The sequence below is a fragment of the Nerophis ophidion genome, linkage group LG14, assembly GCF_033978795.1.
Source record: "Nerophis ophidion isolate RoL-2023_Sa linkage group LG14, RoL_Noph_v1.0, whole genome shotgun sequence".
In the NCBI taxonomy this organism is placed as follows: Eukaryota; Metazoa; Chordata; class Actinopteri; order Syngnathiformes; family Syngnathidae; genus Nerophis; species Nerophis ophidion.
Genome location: NC_084624.1, coordinates 36,024,832 through 36,048,003, shown reverse-complemented (window position 1 = coordinate 36,048,003; position 23,172 = coordinate 36,024,832). Strand labels below are relative to the sequence as shown.

The following is a 23,172-nucleotide window of genomic DNA, read 5'->3' as shown; positions in this document are numbered from 1 at the left end:
AGGCGAGCACCAAGGAAGCGTGAGACGTTGGAGCAGACGAAAGCCGGGTTATTTTGACGCTATGGATATGGAATTTGGAGCCAAGCTATTTCGACATAAATGGATTGCATACCCAAAATCAACAGACAAAAAACTGTCCATCGAGTGAGTCACTTTAATTTTGATCAGGATACATGCAGCACGCCATGCTTGTTAGTACAACTACAGTACATACAGTGTCTAGCTAGCTCATCTGTGTACAAACAAAACATGGAATGTGGGCTAATACTTTACAGACACTGCAATATGAGTGTTTTTTTTCAGTCAGTACCAATTAATGTTGTACAACAGTGTTTCCATTACAAACTCAAAACATGTTTCGTGTTGTTGTAGAAGCTAGCTTCTCACTTGCCATAGTTAGCTTTTAGGGCTAATACCGAAGGACGCCAATGTGTTACTATGCTAGAAAAATAATGTCGCTGCAGTTTGGTTATTACACAGGTTACAGAAAGTAAATCAAGTATTGTTGATGGTTTTTTATGCTTTTTTAAAGTGATTTAGAGGTAGAATTGATTGTTCACTGCTCGATGTACATATCCTACAAAGTCAGACCTACACTGTTTCAATGCCCATTTCTAAGATGATATTATTGTTGATGACGGAAGTGCTGATATTAACCAAACCTAAACCCCCCGCCCCTACCCCTTCCACATCACACTCCCAGGATTGTAAATAATGTAAATAATTCAGTGTATATATTCTGTTGATTAACTTGTGTGATGACTGTACTATGCTGATAGTATACATTTACACCATGAATTGATTAACGTGGACCCCGACTTAAACATGTTGAAAAACTTGTTTGAGTGTTACCATTTAGTGGTCAAAAGCCACTGCTCCTCCACATCGAAAGGAGCCAGATGAGGTGGTTCCGGCATCTGGTCAGGATGCCACCTGAACGTGCCCTCTGTTTAGGGCACGTTGGGAAGACTATGTCCCCCGGCTGGCCTGGGGATGCCCCGGGAAGAGCTGTACAAAGTGGCTGGAGAGAGGAAAGTCCAGGCTTCCCTACTTAGGCTGCTGCCCCCACGACCCAACCTCGGATAAACGGAAGAAGATGGATGGATGGATGTATGGAATATGTACTGTACTGTGCAATCTACTAATAAAAGTCTCAATCAATCTATTAATCCCGTTAGCTGCATTGCTAGGCACCAAACAAGCTGATTTTTATGTCAGAAAGCGGAAAAAAACAACCCTTTTTTTTTCTTCTTGTCTCTCATTGATTGTGAAAAAAAGGAAACCTTCCAAAACAGTGCAGTTCCCCTTCAAAGTCAGTTGTTATTAAGAAGCTGTCACAGTTCGATTAAATGTAGAACAGAGGAACCCAAGGATGCAGATGGATTGTGAGTTAAACAGTTCTTTACTTAACGAAAAACACTCACAACAATAATCCAAAAAGCGACGGTGCGAAAAACAGAACGCAAAAAGAGCACAGTGGAAAAAAGAACAAAAGCTAATATACAAAACAAACTAAACTTGGGTCGGAGTTGCAAGACGTGCAACCTATCACGGTCCATACCAAGCAAGGATGGCACTGGAAAAAGCCAAGAAGGTAAGTCGCATAAATACAAGGAGCTTAGGTGTCTTCATACAGGAGGAGTGGAATTGCCGAGTGCCATCTAGCTGACAAGGTGCTGCTTAAGTAGTGCTGGTGAAATTGGACACAGATGTGCACGTCTCACAACTCCGCCCACAGGGAAACACAGGAACTCTGAAGAAGACAAAAAGTAAGAGCAAGGTCTGCTGCACCAAAAAAGGAAAATTGAGCATACAAACCAAAAGGTGGCAGCAGGCGGTGACAGAAGCAGTTGCTTTGTGCTACCAAAAAGCCCTTTTAATTTCCATGTCGGTTTTTATGCTTGCACTAAACGCTTACCCCGACCAAATCGGATGTTGCGACGCAATAGCTCCGGGAGAAATTATTAATATTAATCACGGTTGATTAGCAGCGCTCCTCAGTTCATCTGCTCACATGTTGGCAATAATTTTACTCCATGATATGATAATTTCAGAAAGGAACATTCACACTTGAATAGCTTGCATGCAGGCTCCTTAAGTGTAAAGTGGTTATCACTGTAATAATGTGACAGGCAAAGTAGGTTAGCGTTTTTTATTTTATTTTATTTTGCGTCCAGAAAAAAAAATTACACTTTTTTTTGTTTGTTTTTTCCCTCTGTGGTTCGCAGAAAAGCGGTGAAAGCCACGCTGGTGCTGCTTCCTCTGCTCGGCATCACCTACATGCTCTTCTTTGTCAACCCGGGGGAGGACGACATCTCGCAGATTGTCTTTATCTATTTCAACTCCTTCTTGCAGTCCTTCCAGGTGAGCAAGGTGAAGCTACGTAGGTACTCTCTTTGTGAGTAATGCTACTCTCCCTATGGATCCTAGTGCATCGTGTGGAACACTTGTCCTTGTCCGGGTGTGGGGTCTTTCTGTAGAACAAGATGATGATGCAGGGAAGCATCCTGACAGTGCGTTGTGTTCCCAGCTGTCACAAATAAGGAGGTCACGGGGGCATGATTGCTCCCCGGTGGTCGTTTGACTGTTGTGGAGGAGTGAAAAAACACACACAAACACAGCCAAGAGGCCAATTTTGAATCAACTTTTCCTGATATAAAAGAAAATATTGGAACCGTCATGAGTACATTACGACAAAGACCAAATCGAAGTCATTTTTCACCATAAGAAGTAACATAAATCCAAATCATCCTTTTCCAGATACACAAAACAATTAACACAGAAACAGCTTTTATAGATTAGATTAGTGGTTCTCACATGGGGGTACGCGTACCCCTGGGGGTACTTGAAGGTATGCCAAGGGGTACGCGAGATTTTTTTTAAATATTCTAAAAATAGCAACAATTCAAAAATCCTTTATAAATATATTTATTAAATAATAGTTTAACAAAATATGAATGTAAGTTCATAAACTGTGAACAAAAAATACAACAATGCAATATTCAGTGTTGACAGCTAGATTTTTTTGTGGACATGTTGCATAAATATTGATGTTAAAGATTTCTTTTTTGTGGAGAAATCTTTAGAATTAAGTTCATGAATCTAGATGGATCTCTATTACAATCCCCAAAGAGGGCACTTTAAGTAGATGATTACTTCTATGTGTAGGCATCTTTATTTATAACTGATTCACTTGTTTTTTTTTCAACAAGACGTTTGTTATTTTTATATCTTTTTTTCCCAAATAGTTCAAGAAAGACCACTAGGAATGAGCAATAATTTACACTGTTATACAATTTAATAAATCAGAAACTGATGACTTAATGCTGTACTTTCCTTCTTTATCTCTTTTTTTCAACCAAAAATGCGTTGCTCTCATTAGGGGGTACTTGAATTAAAAATATGTTCACAGGGGGTACATCACTGAAAAAAGGTTGAGAACCACTGGATTAGATAGTACTTTATTTATTCCTTCAGAAGAGTTCCTTCAGGAAAATTTAAATTTTCAGCACAATCCCATTCAAGATCAGACAAACATTACAGGGAGACAGAACAGGATCGCTGACGGGTCTGCCGGCTTCCAGCGCCCCTTACAAAAAAGATGAGATACAGGTAAACAAGGGGGGGGGGGGACGGGAGAAAAAAATAGAAGATTAAAATAAAATTAAAAAAAATTAAAAAAATCGGTCTAAGCCTGGGCCCTGGAGAGGGGGTCCAGACTGAGGCCAAGGGAAAAAAACAACAACTCATACCCATAGTAGACATCCCTCTCACATGTGTGTATGAGGGAAACATCAAACATCAAAAAACACAAAGGACATTAAAGACATTAAAGCAGCGGATACAACCAGCCACTTCTAAATACAGCTATGAATAAAAAGTAAAGGAAACATATCCACTGTGGTGGTCTCTGGGGTGTGCCATGCCGTCGTCCCCTGGGGTGGAGGGAGCATGGCCAGAGACAGGAGCAGACCCAACAAAGCAACCAAGAGAGCCGACTCCACTCTCGGCCGCCAACCAACTCTCGGCCAGTGTCCAGTCTGCATGAATAAGCGAGGATACGTCCAAGGAGACTGAGGTGTCCGACACCTGCTCACCCAGCTAAGACACCGCGAAGCCTCTCCGTCCCAGAGACTAATCATAGTTTTACATGCAGAAAACAATGTTAAATACACACACATAACCATTGAAATGCATAAAAAGACAGATAACATCACTTTTACCTTTATTGAAGACTTTTTGGTTAAAGATGTTAATGAGCAAACGAGGAGGAATTGAGGGGAAAGTCACACAATTTTTCTTCTTATACTGAGTTCTTTTTTGAATCCGGGGTGACACAAATGTGCTAAAAGTTGCAACTTTGTCTGGCCTTTTGGTGGCTAATTTTGCAGCTGTACTGTAGAAGCTAATAAAAAAGTAAGTAAACATAGGTGAAAGAAGGTACAAATTAAGTAAAGATAGATGCAGTTCAGCAGGTTTTCTGACATGGACTTGTTTCTTCAGCATTGTCCACACGTTTATGTCAGAACTTTGGGAAGGCCATTCTAAAACTTTAATTCTAGCCTGATTTAGCCATTCCTTTACCACTTTTGATGTGTGTTTGGGGTCATTGTCCTGTTGGAACACCCAACTGTGCCCAAGACCCAACCTCCGGGCTGATGATTTTAGCTTGTCCTGAAGAATTTGGAGGTAATCCTCCTTTCTGATTGTCTCATTTACTCTCTGTAAAGCACTAGTTCCATCGGCAGCAAAATAGGCCCAGAGCATACTACTACCACCACCATGCTTGACGGTAGGCTTGGTGTTCCTGGGATTAAAGACCTCACTTTTTCTCCTCCAAGCATATTGCTGGGTATTGTGGCCAAGCAGCTCAATTTTTGTTTTATCTGACGTCGAAGACCTCTATGAAGAAGAGAAAACATGGACCCAGATTTCCTTCGCCCGGATGCGGGTCACCGGGGCCCCCTTCTGGAGCCAGGCCCGGAGGTGGGGCACGATGGCGAGCGCCTGGTGGCCGGGCCTGTTCCCATGGGGTCCGGCTGGGCACAGCCCGAAGAGGCAACGTGGGTCACCCCTCCAATGGGCTCACCACCCATAGCAGGGGCCATAGAGGTCGGGTGCTATGTGAGCTGGGCGGAAGCCGAAGGCAGGGCACTTGGCGGTCCGATCCTCGGCTACAGAAGCTAGCTCTTGGGACGTGGAACGTCACCTCACTGGGGGGAAAGGAGCCTGAGCTAGTGCGCGAAGTGGAGAAGTTCCGGCTGGATATAGTCGGACTCACTTCGGCGCACAGCAAGGGCTCTGGAACCACTTCTCTCGAGAAGGACTGGACCCTCTTCCACTCTGGCGTTGCCGACAGTGAGAGGCGACGGGCTGGGGTGGCAATTCTGGTTTCCCCCCGGCTTAAAGCCTGCACGTTGGAGTTCAACCCAGTGGACGAAAGGGTAGCCTCCCTCCGCCTTCGGGTGGGGGGACGGGTCCTGACTGTTGTTTGTGCTTACGCACCAAACAGCAGTTCAGAGTACCCACCCTTTTTGGATACACTCGAGGGAGTACTGGAAAGTGCTCCCCCGGGTGATTCCCTTGTCCTACTGGGGGAATTCAACGCTCATGTTGGCAACGACAGTGAAACCTGGAGAGGCGTGATTGGGAAAAATGGCCGCCTGGATCTGAACCCGAGTGGTGTTTTGTTATTGGACTTTTGTGCTCGTCACAGTTTGTCCATAACAAACACCATGTTCAAACATAAGGGTGTCCATATGTGCACTTGGCACCAGGACACCCTAGGCCGCAGTTCCATGATCGACTTTGTAGTTGTGACATCGGATTTGCGGCCTTATGTTTTGGACACTCGGGTGAAGAGAGGGGCGGAGCTTTCTACCGATCATCACCTGGTGGTGAGTTGGCTGCGATGGTGGGGGAGGATGCCGGACAGACCTGGGAGGCCCAAACGCATTGTGAGGGTCTGCTGGGATTGTCTGGCAGAGTCTCCTGTCAGAGAAAGTTTCAATTCCCACCTCCGGAAGAACTTCGAACATGTCACGAGGGAGGTGCTGGACATTGAGTCCGAGTGGAGCATGTTCCGCACCTCTATTTTCGAGGCGGCTGATCGGAGCTGTGGCCGCAAGGTAGTTGGTGCCTGTCGAGGCGGCAATCCTAAAACCCCTTGGTGGACACCAGCGGTGAGGGATGCCGTCAAGCTGAAGAAGGAGTCCTATCGGGTCCTTTTGGCTCATAGGACTCCGGAGGCAGTGGACAGGTACCGACAGGCCAAGCGGTGTGCAGCTTCAGCGGTCGCTGAGGCAAAAACTCGGACATGGGAGGAGTTCGGGGAAGACATGGAAAACGACTTCTGGACGGCTTCGAAGCGATTCTGGACCACCATCCGCCTCCTCAGGAAGGGGAAGCAGTGCACTATCAACACCGTGTATGGTGCGGATGGTGTTCTGCTGACCTCAACTGCGGATGTTGTGGATAGGTGGAAGGAATACTTCGAAGACCTCCTCAATCCCACCAACACGTCTTCCTATGAGGACGCATTGCCTGGGGAATCTGTGGTGGACTCTCCTATATCTGGGGCTGAGGTCGCTGAGGTAGTTAAAAAGCTCCTCGGTGGCAAGGCCCCGGGGGTGGACGAGATCCGCCCGGAGTTCCTTAAGGCTCTGGATGCTGTGGGACTGTCTTGGTTGACAAGACTCTGCAGCATCGCGTGGACATCGGGGGCGGTACCTCTGGATTGGCAGACCGGGGAGGTGGTTCCTCTCTTTAAGAAGGGGGACCGGAGGGTGTGTTCCAACTATCGTGGGATCACACTCCTCAGCCTTCCCGGTAAGGTTTATTCAGGTGTACTGGAGAGGAGGCTACGCCGGATAGTCGAACCTCGGATTCAGGAGGAACAGTGTGGTTTTTGTCCTGGTCGTGGAACTGTGGACCAGCTCTATACTCTCCGCAGGGTTCTTGAGGGTGCATGGGAGTTTGCCCAACCAGTCTACATGTGCTTTGTGGACTTGGAGAAGGCATTCGACCGTGTCCCTCGGGAAGTCCTGTGGGGAGTGCTCAGAGAGTATGGGGTATCGGACTGTCTTATTGTGGCGTTTCGCTCCCTGTACGATCAGTGCCAGAGCTTGGTCCGCATTGCCGGCAGTAAGTCGAACACATTTCCAGTGAGAGTTGGACTCCGCCAAGGCTGTCCTTTGTCACCGATTCTGTTCATAACTTTTATGGACAGAATTTCTAGGCGCAGTCAAGGCGTTGAGGGTTTCCGGTGTGGTGACCGCAGGATTAGGTCTCTGCTTTTTGCAGATGATGTGGTCCTGATGGCTTCATCTGACCGGGATCTTCAGTTCTTACTGGATCGGTTTGCAGCCGAGTGTGAAGCGACCGGAATGAGAATCAGCACCTCCAAGTCCGAGTCCATGGTTCTCGCCCGGAAAAGGGTGGAATGCCATCTCCGGGTTGGGAAGGAGACACTGCCCCAAGTGGAGGAGTTCAAGTACCTAGTAGTCTTGTTCACGAGTGAGGGAAGAGTGGATCGTGAGATCGACAGGCGGATCGGTGCGGCGTCTTCAGTAATGCGGACGTTGTACCGATCCGTTGTGGTGAAGAAGGAGCTGAGCCGGAAGGCAAAGCTCTCAATTTACCGGTCGATCTACGTTTCCATCCTCACCTATGGTCATGAGCTTTGGGTCATGACCGAAAGGATAAGATCACGGGTACAAGCGGCCGAAATGAGTTTCCTCCGCCGTGTGGCGGGGTTCTCCCTTAGAGATAGGGTGAGAAGCTCTGCCATCCGGGAGGAGCTCAACGTAAAGCCGCTGCTCCTTCACATCGAGAGGAGCCAGATGAGGTGGTTCGGGCATCTGGTCAGGATGCCACCCGAACGCCTCCCTAGGGAGGTGTTTAGGGCACGTACAACCGGTAGGAGGCCACGGGGAAGACCCAGGACACGTTGGGAAGACTATGTCTCCCGGCTCGCCTGGGAACGCCTCGGGATCCCCCGGGAAGAGCTAGACGAAGTGGCTGGGGAAAGGGAAGTCTGGGTTTCCCTGCTTAGGTTGTTGCCCCCGCGACCCGACCTCGGATAAGCGGAAGAAGATGGATGGATGGATGGATGGATGGATTATGGAGGAAAGTTCTGTGGTCAGATGAAACAAAAATATTGTTGATGGTTTTTGAAAGTATTTTTTAAATGATTTAAAGGTAGAATTGATTGCTCCCGTTAGCTGCATTGCTAGATCACCGAGAACGAGCGTATGTATCGGAGTCAATTTTCACCATAAGGAGTAATACAATTCTCCTTTTCCAGATACCCAAACAAATATAATATAACATCCAAAAAACTGTTTAAGAGTCCACTGTATTTAAACCTCTGCTGAACATTATGGGTCATAATTTCTGTTTGTTTGTTACTCAGCAGCTACGTACTTAAATTCAAAGCAATTTTTTTCTTGAAGCAAAGCAGGAAGTCATTAAGTTGTATGTGCTGACAGCAATGTGTGTTTATTTGCAGGGCTTCTTTGTGTCGGTCTTCTATTGCTTCCTAAACGGAGAGGTGAGTCTTACACAGGGGTGTCAACAGTTTTTGACTGAGGGGCTGCATCCGGCTAAAAAAATATGTCCGGGGGCCGAAAGCCGACTGCATGCAAAGTAAAGGCCAAAAGTTTGGACACACCTTCTCATTCAATGCATTTTCTTTATTTTCATGACTATTTACATTGTAGATTGTCACCGAAGGCTTCAAAACTATGAATGAACACACGTGGAGTTATGTACTCAACAAAAAAAGGTGAAATTACTGAAAACGTGTTTTATATTCTAGCTTCTTCAAAGTACCCACCCTTTGCTGTGATTACTTTTTTTTGCACTCTCTTGGCATTCTCTCGATGAGCTTCAAGAGCTGAAATGGTTGTCCATTCACAGGTGTCATAGTTTTGATGCCTTCAGTGACAATCTACAATGTAAATAGTCATGAAAATAAGGAAAACACATTGAATGAGAAGGTGTGTCCAAACTCACGTTTCATAAAACATATATTAACGTTGTTCCCCTCGGGCAGGGGTCGGCAACCTTTACCACTCAAAGAGCCATTTTGACCCGTTTTACAAAAAAAACAAAACAATGGGAGCCTCAATACTCTTTTGAAATTTGAAATGAAATAACAGGGCGTACAAAGTTTTTTTTTGCTTTGTGCTATGTATTAACCTGGGGTCTCAGACACCGGCCCGCACCTTAATATGAAAATGTAATATTAGTGCGCCCGCAAGTTTTATTTGAATGCCGCTTGACAACAAAACATCTAAATTTTTCCTGGAGACTACCGAGTTTCAGAGCAACCATTCTCTTTACTGTCTGCTGGTTTTCACCCAAACAACAATAATAAGCGCATGCTATGATGACAATGCGTTTAGCGCCCTCTACAACTGTAACAAACAGCTTACATGCCCATTCACATGTTGTATGAGGCTTCTGCAGACACACATAAGCGACTGCAAGGCATACTTGGTCAACAGCCATACAGGTCACATTGAGGGTTGTGATATACAAACCCCGTTTCCATATGAGTTAGGAAATTGTGCTAGATGTAAATATAAACGAAATACAATGATTTGCAAATCATTTTCAACCTATATTCAATTGAATGCAATACAAAGACAAGATATTTTGTATTATATATTTATTTTTTTTGCAAATAATAATTAACTTAGAATTTCATCGCTGCAACACGTGTTAAAGTAGTTGGGAAAGGGCATGTTCACCACTGTGTTACATCACCTTTTCTTTTAACAACACACAATAAACGTTTGGGAACTGAGGAAACTAATTGTTGAAGCTTTGAAAGTGGAATTCTTTCCCATTCTTGTCTTATGTAGAGCTTCAGTCCGGGGTCTCCGCTGTCGTATTTTATGCTTCATAATGCGCCAAAAATTTTCGATGGGAGACAGGTCTGGACTGCAGGCGGGCCAAGAAAGTACCCGCACTCTTTTTTTAACAAAGCCACGCTGTTGTAACACTTGTCATGCTGAAATAAGCAGGGGCGTCCATGATAACTTTACTTGGATGACAACATATGTTGCTCCAAAACCTGTATGGCCCTTTCAGCATTAATGGTGCCTTCACAGATGTGTAAGTCACCCATGCCTTGGGCACTAATACAATATAATTCAGCATTAATGGGGCCATCACAGATGTGTAAGTTACCCATGCTTTGGGCACTAATACACCCCCATTCCATCACAGATGCTGGCTTTTGAACTTTGCGCCTATAACGATCCAAATGGTTATTTTCCTCTTTGTTCTGGAGGACACCACGTCCTCTGTTTTCAAATATAATTTGAAATGTGGACTCGTCAGACCACAGAATACCTTTCCACTTTGCATCAGTCCATCTTGGGTGAGCTCGGGCCCAGCCAAGCCGGCGGCGTTTCAGGATATTGTTGATAAATGCGTTTGGCTTTGCATAGTATAGTGTTAACTTTTCACTTACAGATGAAGTGACCAACTGTAGTTACTGACAGTGGTTTCATGAAGTGTTCCTGAGCCCATGTGGTGATATCCTTTACACACTGATGTCGGTTTTTGATGCAGTACCGCCTGAGGCATCAAAAGTCCGTAATATCATGGCTTACGTGCAGTGATTTCTCCAGATTCTCTGAACTTCGTGATTATTTTACGGACTGTAGATGGTAAAATCACTAAATTCCTTGCAATAGCTCGTTGAGAAATGTTGTTCTTAAAACTGTTCGACAATTTACTTACAAAGTGGTGACCCTCGCCCCATCCTTGTTTGTGAATTACTTAGAATTTCATGGAAGCTGCTTTTATACCCAATCACAGCACCCACCTGCTCCCGATTAGCCTGCACACCTGTGGGATGTTCCATATAAGTGTTTGATGAGCATTCCTCAACTTTATCAATATTTATTGCCGCCTTTCCATCTTCTTTGTCATGTGTTGCTGGCATCAAATTCTAAAATGTATGATTATTTGCAAAAAAAAAAATGTTTATCAGTTTGAACATCAAATATGTTGTCTTTGTAGCATATTCAACTGAATATGGGTTGAAAAGGATTTGCAAATCATCGTATTCCATTTATATTCCCATCCAACACAAGTTCCCAACTCATATGGAAACGGGGTTTGTAAACAACTTTAGCACTCTTACTAATATGCGCCACACTGTGAAACCACACCAAACAAGAATGACAAACACATTTCGAGAGAATATCTGCACTGTAAAACAACATAAACACAACAGAACAAATACCCAGAATTCCATGTATCCCGAACTATTCCGGGCTACATTATACACCCCCGCTACCACCAAACCCCGCACCCCCAACCCCGCCCACCTCAACCAATGCACGGAGGGGAGGGGAGGAGGGGTGGTAGTGGGGGTGTATAATGTAGCCCGGAAGAGTTAGGGATGCATGGGATTCTGGGTATTTTTTCTGTTGTGTTTATGCTGTGTTACAGTGCTGATGTTCTCCCGAAATGTGTTTTTCATTCTTGTTTGGTGTGGGTTCACAGTGTGGCGCATATTAGTAAGAGTGTTAAAGTCGTTTATATCACAACCCTTAGTGTAACCTGTATGGCTGTTGAACAAGTATGCTTTGCAGTCGCTTGCACGTTGAGTCAGCAGCCGCACACTAGATGTGGCGGGCCGGCACTCAGCTAGCATAGTATTAAAGCGGACGCAACGACATGGTCGAGAGGACGTTTAAGGCATTGCCATCACGGCACGCCCTCAATATTGTTGTCCGGGTGAAAATTTGAGATTGTTATCCAGGGAGATTTCTGGGAAAGGCACTGAAATCCATAAAACCTCCCGGAAAAATGGGGGGGTTGGAAAGTATGCAGCTGAGCCACATCAGAGTGATCCAAGAGCCACATGCGGCTCCGGAGCCGCGGGTTGCCGACCCCTGCCCTAGGGGAAATTGGGTATTACATGGCACACTGACAAAGTTTAACCTATTGTTACTATAACATCTACAAGGTTAATATAGTTGGATTCTCTTTCTTTCTGTCCATTTATCTGCTATCTTTTTTATTTCTAGTTATCATTTCATATATGTATTTTTGATAATATAGGTAATTATTGTTATCATTCATAATGTGACGATTGCGTGGCATCGTGATGCGGGTTCGTTATTTCTTGATGCAGTCGGGCTTACGACACAGCGTGAAGGTAAGAACCAAATATTTATTTAAAAAATAAAAGGGACTATGAAACAGAAAAACTTGCACAAGGCACAAAAGGCGAAACGAACAGAACTAGCATGGGAGCTAGGAAGAACCGAAAGCGCTAGCCTGTGGGCTAGAGAACTATAAAGGATTTGCGCGGAGGCTAGCAAGTACAGAATTGGAATCAGAGTCGTCACTTGTTGCGTTTAACACAAACTAAGAAGCAAGAACGAATGGACAAAGAAGGCAGGCTTAAATTAGGACAGCAATCAGAAAACAGGTGCCCTTCAAATACAAGGGGCAGGTGAAACTAACGCGTGACTAAGGTAACAAGATCAAACAAGGAAGTACAACCAGGAACTAAGGCAAACATTAGCAGAACAAAGTACAAAAAGACTCAAAATCAAAACATAATATGATCCGGGCAGCGGCTCATAACATGACCCCCTCATGGCTAATCAATAGTGTTATTTCTATTGGTATTTGTATTCCACCATTTGTAGTGTAATAATGCTCTTTTTCATTTCTGTATTATTATTAATTTCACAAACTGCTTCTTTGCTATCAACTTTACCATCATATATGTACGTATCGAATTTGCTATATGTTGTTCTTGTTGTTATTGTTATTATTTTGTTTGCTGTTGTTGTGTCTCTGTCTTCTTCCCCTCTTGTCCCCGCAATTAACCCCTCTTTCTTTCTATTTTTCTCTTTCTATCCCCTCTGGCTCCGGCCCGGCTGCACCAAATAATAATATAAATAAATTTAATGAAGTCAAATACAAATAAGGCAACAAGAGAAGTATCAAACACTTCTCTTTTGTAAAATAAATCAGTACAGCCGATATGGGCATCTACATCAACTATACTGAATGATGTGCCTAAGTAAAATAAAGAAATGAAAAATAAAGAAAACACATTGAAATGAGAAGGTGTGTCCAAACTTTTGGCCTGTACTGTACACACACACACACACACACACACACACATATATATATATATATATATATATATATATATATATATATATATATATATATATATATATATGTATATGCATATATGTATGGTATTTTTTTATTTTATTTATCTATTATTATATATATATATATATATATATATATATATATTTTTTTTTTTTTTTTAAAGTTTGGTTATTCTCCTGGGTTTAGTGCTTTAGTTCCTGTCCCATCCATCCATCCATTTTCTACCGTTTTTCCCTTTTGCTTTCATTTTGGTGGCACTTCCTGTTTTGTTGGTGATTATCCTTAGCTGCTTCCACCTGTCTCCTGGGCACTTTTCCCCCACACCTGTTTTCTGTTGGTAATTACAGCTATTTAAGTTGAGCTTCAAACACTATCCTTTGTCAAGACATTGTTGAGCATATTTCTTTCTATTCTTTGTCAAGTACGTACAGTCATGAAAATAAGTATTTGAACACCCTGCTATTTTGCAAGTTCTCCCACTGAGAAATCATGGAGGGGTCTGAAATTTTCACAGTGGGTGCATGTCCACTGTGTGAGAGATAACCTAAAAAGAAAAATCCAGAAATCACAATCTATGATTTTTTAACAATTTATTTGTGTGATACAGCTGAAAATAAGTATTTGAACACTTGTATCAGCTAGATTTCTGACCCTCAAAAACCTGTTAGTCCGCCTTTAAAAGTCCTCCTCCACTCCACTGTATTATCCTGAATCAGATGCACCTGTGTGAGGTCGTTAGCTGCATAAAAACACCTGTCCACCCCATACAATCAGTAAGACCCAAACATTCAGCATGGCTAAGAGCAAAGAGCTGTCGAAAGACACCAGAGACAAAACTGTACAACTCCACAAGGATGGAAAGGACTACGGAGAAATTGCCAAGCAGCTTGGTGAAAAAAGGTCCACTGTTGGAGCAATCATTAGAAAACCGAAGAAGCTAAACATGACGCTCAATCTCAATCAGAGTGGAGCCCCATGCAAGATATCCCCTCGTGGGGTCTTAATGATGCTAAGAAAAGTGAATAATCAGCCCAGGACTACACGGCAGGACTTGGTCAATGACCTGACAAGAGCTGGGACCACTGTTTCCATGGTCACTGTTGGTAATACACTAAGATGTCATGGTTTGAAATCATGCATGGCACGGAAGCTTCCCCTGCTTAAACCAGCAAATGTTAAGGCCCGTCTTAAGTTTGCCAATGACCATTTGGATGATCCAGAGGAGTCATGGGAGAAAGTTTTGTGGACAGATGAGACCAAAATTGACCTTTTTGGTCATAATTACACTATGCGTGTTTGGAGGAAGAAGAATGATGCGTACCATCCCAAGAACACCATCCCTACTGTGAAGCATGGTGGTGGTAGCATCATGCTTTGGGGGTGTTTTTCTGCTCATGGGACAGGACGACTGTACTGTATTAAGGAGAGGATGACTGCAGCCATGTATTGTGAGATTTTGGCCAAAAACCTCCTTCCCTCAGTCAGATCATTGAAGATGAGTCGTGGCTGGATCTTCCAACATGACAATGACCCAAAGCACACAGCTAGGAAAACCAAGAAGTGGCTTCGTAAGAACCATATCAAGGTTCCGGAGTGGCTTAGCTAGTCTCAAGACCTAAATTCAATTGAAAATCTTTGCAGGGAGCTGAAAGTTTGTGTTACTCAGCGACAGCCCAGAAACCTGACTGATCTAGAGAAGATCTGTGTGGAGGAGTGGGCCAAAATCTCTGCTGCAGTCTGTGCAAACCTGGTGAAGAACTACAGGAAACGTTTGACCTCTGTAATTGCAAACAAAGGCTACTGTACCAAATATTAATGTTGGTGTTCAAATACTTATTTTCAGCTGTATCACACAAATAAATTGTTACAAAATCATAGATCGTGATTTCTGGATTTTTCTTTTTAGGTTATCTCTCATACAGTGGACATGCACCTACCATGAAAATTTCAGACCCCTCCATGATTTCTAAGTGGGAGAACTTGCAAAATAGCAGGGTATTCAAATACTTATTTTCTTCACTGTATGTACTTTGTGGACGCTGTCTGCTCAACATTCTTCGTGAGTTTATGCTGATGTCCAGCATTCATTTTTGTTTGCTTTATAGGCTTTGTTCCGTGCAAAGAGTAAAGTTGAGGAACGCTCATTAAACACTTATTTGGAACATCCCGCAGGTGAACAAACTAATTGGGAACAGGTGGGTGCCATGATTGGGTATAAAAGCAGCCTCTATGAAATGCTCAGTCATTCACAAACAAGGATGGGGCGAGGGTCACCACTTTGTGAACAAATGTGTGAGCAAATTGTTGAACAGTTTGGAAAAATATTTCTCCAGGAGCTATTGAAAGGAATTTAGGGATTTCACCATCTACGGTCCGTAATATCATCAAAAGGTTCAGAGAATCTAGAGAAAACACTGCACGTAAGCGGTAAGGCCGAACACCAACGTCGATTGCCCGTGACCTTCGATCCCTCAGACGGTACTGCATCAAAAACCGACACCAGTGTGTAAAGGATATCACCACATGGGCCCAGGAACACTTTAGAAAACCACTGCTAGTAACTACAGTTTGTCGCTACAACTGTAAGTACAAGTTAAACTCTAAGTGAAAGCCATTTATCAACAGCACCCAGAAACGTCGCCGGCTTCGCTGGGCCGAGCTCATCTAAGACGGACTAATGCAAAGTGGAAAAGTGTTCCGTTGTCTGACGCGTCCACATTTCAAATTGTTTTTGGAAACTGTGGATGTCGTTTCCTCCAGACCAAAGAGGAAAAGAACCATCCGGACAGTTATAAGCACAAACTTCAAAAGCCGGCATCTGTGTTTGTATGGGGGTGTATTAGTGCCCAAGGCATGGGTAACTTACAGATCTGTGAAGGCACCATTAATGCTGAAATACAGGTTTTGGTGCAATATGTTGCCATCCAAGCAAGGTCTTTTTCATGGACGCCCCTGCTTTTTTCAGCAAGACAATGCCAAGTCACGTGTTACAACAGCGTGGCTTCGTAATTAAAGAGTGTGGGTACTAGACTGGCCTATTGAAAATGTGTGGTGCATTATGAAGCGTAAAATACGAAAACGGAGACCCCGGACTGTTGAACAACATAAGCTATACATCAAGCAAGAATGGGAAATAATTCCACCTGAAAAGCTTCAAAAATTGGTCTCCTCAGTTCCCAAACGTTTACTGAGTGTTGTTAAAAGGAAAGGCCATGTAACACAGTGGTAAAAATGCCCCTGTGCCAACTTTTTTGCAATGTGTTGCTGCCACTAAATTCTAAGTTAAAGATTATTTGCAAAAAAAAATATGCTTCTCAGTTTGAACATTAAATATCTCTTCTTTGCAGTCTATGCAATTGAAAATAAGTTGAAAAGGATTTGCAAATAATTGTATTCTGTTTTTATTTACAATTTACACAACGTGACAACGGGCTTCACGGTGGCAGAAGGGGTTAGTGCGTCTGCCTCACAATACGAAGGTCCTGCAGTCCTGGGTTCAAATCCAGGCTCAGGATCTTTCTGTGTGGAGTTTGCATGTTCTCCCCGTGAATGCGTGGGTTTCCTCCGGGTACTCCGGCTTCCTCCCACCTCCAAAGACATGCACCTGGGGATAGGTTGATTGGCAACACTAAATTGGCCCTAGTGTGTGAATGTGAGTGTGAATGTTGTCTGTCTATCTGTGTTGGCCCTGCGATGAGGTGGCGACTTGTCCAGGGTGTACCCCGCCTTCCGCCCGATTGTAGCTGAGATAGGCGCCAGCGCCCCCCGCGACCCCAAAAAGGGAATAAGCGGTAGAAAATGGATGGATGGACAACGTGACAACTTCACTGTTTTTTTTTGGTTCATAAAAAGATTTTACAGTAAGTGTGTGAAAAGAATTTGAAAACAAACTTTGTCCATCTGTTGTCAGGTCCGCTCAGCAGTGAGGAAGAGGTGGCACCGCTGGCAGGACAATCACGCCCTGAGGGTGCGAGTGGCCCGAGCCATGTCCATCCCCACTTCGCCCACCAGAGTCAGCTTCCACAGCATCAAGCAGACCACAGCTGTGTGACACAGGGGGCCAGGCACACACACACACACACACATTCTCACACTCACACACACACACACACACACACACACACCGATTGAAGGATTAGACTTAATCTTTCTTCTGCACAACATTGGAAGTCTGATAGCCGCTAATCCGGTAACGAGACGGCCGTGTGGCTTCAGGTGAGAGGACTTTTCTTGCTGCCCGATGAGAACAATAACGCTGCAGACTGATGCGAAACATAAGCAAGATTCTGCATCAATAATGCATGTCAAAGCTGGAAAACTCAATGGTCTGATCCATCAGTTAAATCAAGAACTTGCAGAATGTAACACAAAGGATAAGGAAAGGTAAAACAATTACTGCCAGAAGCCAGTTATTTATTTCTATTTCTTATTGTGAAAGTAGAGCAAAGGGTTAGGTTGGGGTGTCGGGAACAATATTCATTGTCACTCAGACTTTTTCCTCTAATTAAAGCATCTTAACTGTACGACGGAGAGTTTGGTCTGAGAATCAATAAATCAATGTTTATTTATATAGCCCTAAATCACAAATGTCTCAAAGGACTGTACAAACCACTACGACTACGACATCCTCGGAACAACCCGCTCAAGGGCAAGGAAAACTCACAGAATGATTTACGTTCCATTGTTATTATTAAAACAAAATAGTCATGAAGTTTATGTTACGGGGAATAAGTTACAAGAATTAAGTCGTACTATTACAATAAAAACATGTGGTAATGTCACAAGGATAATGTAACAATGTGTGGCGATGATGAAAGGAAAACATGTTGTGAGAATACAGCAGTGATGTTACAAGAACCATGTTGGCATGTTACGAGGAAAACGTACTATTACAAGAATAAAGTGGTAATATCCCGAGTGTGTGAATGTGAGTGTGAAATTTGTGATAAATGTCTGTCTATCGTTGTTGGTTCTGCGGGGAGGTGGCGACTTGTCCAGGGTGTACGCCGCCTTCCGCCCGAGCGCAGCTGTGATAGGCTCCAGCCCCCAAACCCTCCCCCCACCGCAACCGCAAAAGTGACAAGCGGTGAAAAATGGATGGATGGATATTACAAAAAAAAATTACATGGAAAACTGTGACAGGGTAAAAGATTCATTAATCCAACAATTTGAAAGCAAAGCCTTAATATGTCTATAATTTGCCTAAAATCGCATAAAACATTTTGAAAGGTTTTCAAAATCTAATGTTACTTTTATCCAAAACATGCGTAGACTTCAGTCTTGTCTTTTTAAAGGGGAACATTATCACATTTTCAAAAGGGTTAAAAACAATAAAAATCAGTTCCCAGTGGCTTGTTTTATTTTTCGAAGTTTTTTTTCAAAATTTTACACCTCCCGGAATATCCCTAAAAAAGCTTTAAAGTTCTTGATTTTCGCTATTTGCGATGCGACTGTCCATTTCCCTGTGACGTCATACAGTGCTGCCAATACAAACAACATGGCGGTTACCACAGCAAGATATAGCGACATTAGCTCGGATTCAGACTCGGATTTCAGCGGTTTAAGCGATTCAACAGATTACGCATGTATTGAAACAGATGGTCGGAGTATGGAGGCAGATAGCGAAAACAAAATTGAAGAAGAAACTGAAGCTATTGAGCGAATAGCTATTGACGCTATTCGGCCATAGCATGGGTGTACCTAATGAAGTGGCCCATAGCATGGCTGCCTTATTAGCATTGCCGGTAAAATGTGCGGACCAAACGATCAGGACTTTCACATCTTGTGACACTGGAGCAACTTAAATATGTCGATTGGTAAGTGTTTGTTTCGCATTAAATGTGGGTATCTAGTTTCAAATGTACATGCAGCTAGCGTAAATAGCATGTTAGCATCGATTAGCGTAGCATGTTAGCATCGATTAGCTGGCAGTCATGCTGCGACCAAATATGTCTGATTAGCACATAAGTCAACAACATCAACAAAACTCACCTTTGTGATTTCGTTGACTTAATCGTTGCAAATGCATTTGCAGGTTATCCATACATCTCTGTGCCATGTCTGTCTTAGCATCGCTGGTAAAATGTGGAGACACTCTGGCACAATCAATAGGGGTCTGGCGGCAGATTTCTTGCCAGTGGTGCAACTTGAATCCCTCCCTGTCAGTGTTGTTACACCCTCCGACAACACACCGACGAGGCATGATGTCTCCAAGGTTCCAAAAAATAGTCGAAAAAACGGAAAATAACAGAGCTGAGACCCGGTGTTTGTAATGTTTTGAAAATGAAAATGGCGGGTGTATTACCTCAGTGACGTCACGTTCTGATGTCATCGCTACAAGACCGATAAACAGAGAGACGTTTAATTCGCCAAAATTCACCCATTTAGAGTTCGGAAATCGGTTAAAAAAATACATGGTCTTTTTTCTGCAACATCAAGGTATATATTGACGCTTACATAGGTTTGGTGATGATGTTCCCCTTTAAATGTTTACATTTTTGAGGACGTTATAACGTGACTACAAAATGGCACTAAAGCAGGCTACCTGTACTGAACAGTCGGAAATGATCGACACCACCAGTTAGGGTGCTGTGTTGTTCCAGCTTTGCACAGTTATTTGCAAAGTTAGTGTAAGTTCAACTTTAAATCCCCAGCCTCCAATTTTCCTTCATGTCTTTTGTGCTTGTTTGCCAACCGTGACTAGCGAGGCTCTGTGAGTAACAGTCCCGCCTCCAATCACATGTACAAAGATTGTTGATGGCTGAGGAGGGTTTACTCTGTTCATTAGCAGGCATATGAAATGTTAGCAAATACGCAGGAAATAAACATGAATTTTTGCTTATCACTTCCACGTTTTTTATAATAAAATATTTTTTTGAAATGTTGAATGCCGTTCCTGTCAGGTTCAAACACACGATGACATTTATTAAACAAGACAATTAGAAATGAATCAAACAGAGACAGAATTAAATTTGGCTCAATAAGAAGAAACGCGTACACCTGTACTCTTGTACAGTGTCACCACGCTCTGACGAAAGATTATACGCCTCCTCTTTGGACTTTCCCTGATTACATGGCAACAGGCTGTTTCTAAGGGAGGAGGGTTGTAACAGCCATCATCTTTATCACAAAACAGTTCAAAGAAAAGGTTGTAAACAGTTCAAAGAAACGGTGCCTGGAGGGGAGTCTGGTCCTACTTCCTCTGCGCTTTGTAGTTTTCTAGTCAAGACAAAAATATTTCTGTGGATCACAATACATCAAAGAAACAGAACACCTTTATGTTGCTTCCCATCCTACATGGTGGAGTTTTACAAGCCTTCTTCTTAGTAGGATCAAAGATAGCTTTTGTCTTCTCGCCGGGAACTCGTGGCAACACAAAGTTTTGTGATAACTTAGATACAATTATTCTGACTGTTCCTCTTGCCTACATTGCAGGATGGAGACACGATCAGGGGCGCCGGAACAAGCTCGCTAGTCAGCATCATCTAGCTCGCTTACTTGTTGTCGCCAGTGTTCGCTCTCCAAGGCCACAATGTTGAGGGCTTTCTACTTTGCTGCTAATCATATTTGGATGATTACAATCCGAACACTGTTACTTATGAACTAGTTGTAGTTCTACAGCATGTATTAGTAGCTAGTGAGAAGGTATATTTTTGACGTGACGAGGGTAAAATGAAGTCACAATACCGGAAGTATATTACCTGAGGGGGAGTGGCTGTAGGATAGAGTTGCCTAATGTTAAATGTTTTTGCATGCATGTTATAGAATTTCAGAATTTCACGTTTAATTGTCAATGATAACAATCTTAGTAAATGATCTACTAAACAAAAAAAAACATTTTGTGGTACATTACATAGAACATATACGTGTTAAAAAGACAGCCAAAAGAGGTTAGTCGATGAGACTAAAATCTGAAAATATAATGTAGAAATGCACCCAATTGCAGGAAATGTAGTCTTAATTATTAAAATTTTATTTCGAGGCCGATTGAAATTTTGCTCTTTCTCCATCAGTTTTCCACTTTTTCTCTGAAAAGGTGCCCACATATATGCATTTAATTCTTCTATTGGAAAAACGCGCTCAGGTGCAGAGAGCAATGCACAGAGTGAAACCTCTTGTACCTTGTTTGAAATTTAAGAGACGAAAAAAACAAACACGGCAATTTATCAATGACGGTAGAATTATCTCAGACCATTCGCAACAAGTTTACTTTTTAAAAACATTTTGCCTATCGCTCACAATCATGAGGGACAAAAATTCAGATGTATATTTTTTAATGCAGTTTAACTTTTAAGTGCAAGCAAAAGTGCGCTTAAAAAAGGAGTAAATGGTAAGTCCTCTATTCCTCCTGTAAAGCCCTCTAGATCAGTGGTCCCCAGGCCGTGGCCCGATTGGTACCGGGCCGCAGAATATTTTTTTATTAAAAAAAAAAAAAAATTAAATAAATATATATATATATATATATATATTATTTTTTATTTTTATTAAATCAACATAAAAAACACAATATACACTTGCAATTAGTGCACCAACCACAACAACCTCCATTTTTCATGACAAAAACGTCCCTTTTACATGACAAAAAATAAAAAAATAAAAAATAAAAAAGTAAAAACATTATTGCAATGAAAATAAGGTGGTAATGTTGCAAGAAAAATGTGGTGATGTTGCGAGCGTGTAAAGGTAATACTATGAGAAAACATTTACATTATGAAGATAATGTTAGTAATGTTAAAAGAATAAAGTTGTCATGAGGGGAGCGCATAGTGATGCGCGAGTTGTCCACCCCAAGATGTAAGAAGACCAGAAGGACAGGAATAACAGGTAAGAGCTTGGTTTAATATACAAAAAAAGATAACACTGGTACAAAAACAGACAAAAGAAAACGCGTGCCGAGCGCACGGGAAGCTAAGCTAAAACTTAGCATGGAAAACAGACTTAGGAAAGTGACGCCTCGTGAATGTTGCTTACCGCAAACAAAGGATCAAGACTGAACAGAGCGAGAATGCCAGGTTGGCATCACTAAATGACGTCAGAGGAAAATGGACGATGGATTTAAAGATAGCGAAAATCAGGCACTTTAATACTTTTTTCAGGTTATTCCATGATGGGTACATTTTTGAAAAAAAACTTTGAAAAATAAAATAAGCCACTGGGAACTGTTTTTTATTAGTTTTAACCCTTCTAAAATTGTGAAAATGTTCCCCTTTAACTAGTGTGTTGTACTCTGGTGTGTAACTTGACACTTCAACTCTGAGCGAGTCTTGCATACGTGCATCAGTGAGGCGTGTTCTGTTTTTGTTCTTGATGAAGTTCATGTCAGAAAAGGCTGATTCACAAAGATAAGTTGAACCAAACAGGCTTGCAACCTTCATAGCTGCTGCGCATACACCACTGTACTTTTTCGTGTCAACAAGGCAGCAAAAGTTTGGTGCAGCCTGGTGGGTTTTAAAATTTGAAATTGTGAGGAAGGAAGAGGAAGGAATTTAAAAGGTAAAAAGGTATATGTGTTTAAAAATCCTAAAATCATTTTTAAGGTTGTATTTTTTTCTCTAAAATTGTCATTCTGAAAGTTCTAAGAAGCAAAGTAAAACAATATATGAATTTATTTAAACAAGTGAAGAACAAGTCTTTGAAATATGTTCTTGGGTTTTCAAATTCTATTTGAGTTTTGTCTCTCTTAGTTGCTAGTAAATAAATACAATTCCAAAAATAGAGGCATCTCACTGGTAAGTGCTGCTATTTGAGCTATTTTTAGAACAGGCCAGCGGGTGACTCATCTGGTCCTTACGGGCTACCTGATGCCCGCGGGCACCCCGTTGGTGACCCCTGGTCTAGATCGTGTTATCGCCTCCTCTTGTTAGACGGTGTCTGAGATTAAAAGACTTGCAAAATTTGCTAAACTCTTGCATAAATGTTGTTTAAAATAATACTTTTCCCCCGAAATCTTGGTGAAACTCCAAACGTGATGACATTTGGTTTTGTTTGACTTCATTTTGTTGTCCCTCA

General features: G+C 42.6%; 1 protein-coding gene across 1 annotated transcript in view; it reads left to right on the top strand.

The window, feature by feature from the left end:
* The window catches only part of LOC133568551 (corticotropin-releasing factor receptor 2), a 170,460-nt gene extending 151,795 nt beyond the window's left edge, over nt 1-18,665 (top strand). The window contains exons 10-12 of the mRNA XM_061920556.1: nt 2,229-2,364; nt 8,510-8,551; nt 17,075-18,665. Coding sequence (XP_061776540.1) covers nt 2,229-2,364; nt 8,510-8,551; nt 17,075-17,215 — 319 coding nt within the window. The 3' untranslated portion in view covers nt 17,216-18,665. The remainder of the gene's footprint in view (nt 1-2,228; nt 2,365-8,509; nt 8,552-17,074) is intronic.
* Nucleotides 18,666-23,172: the final 4,507 nt, after the last annotated feature.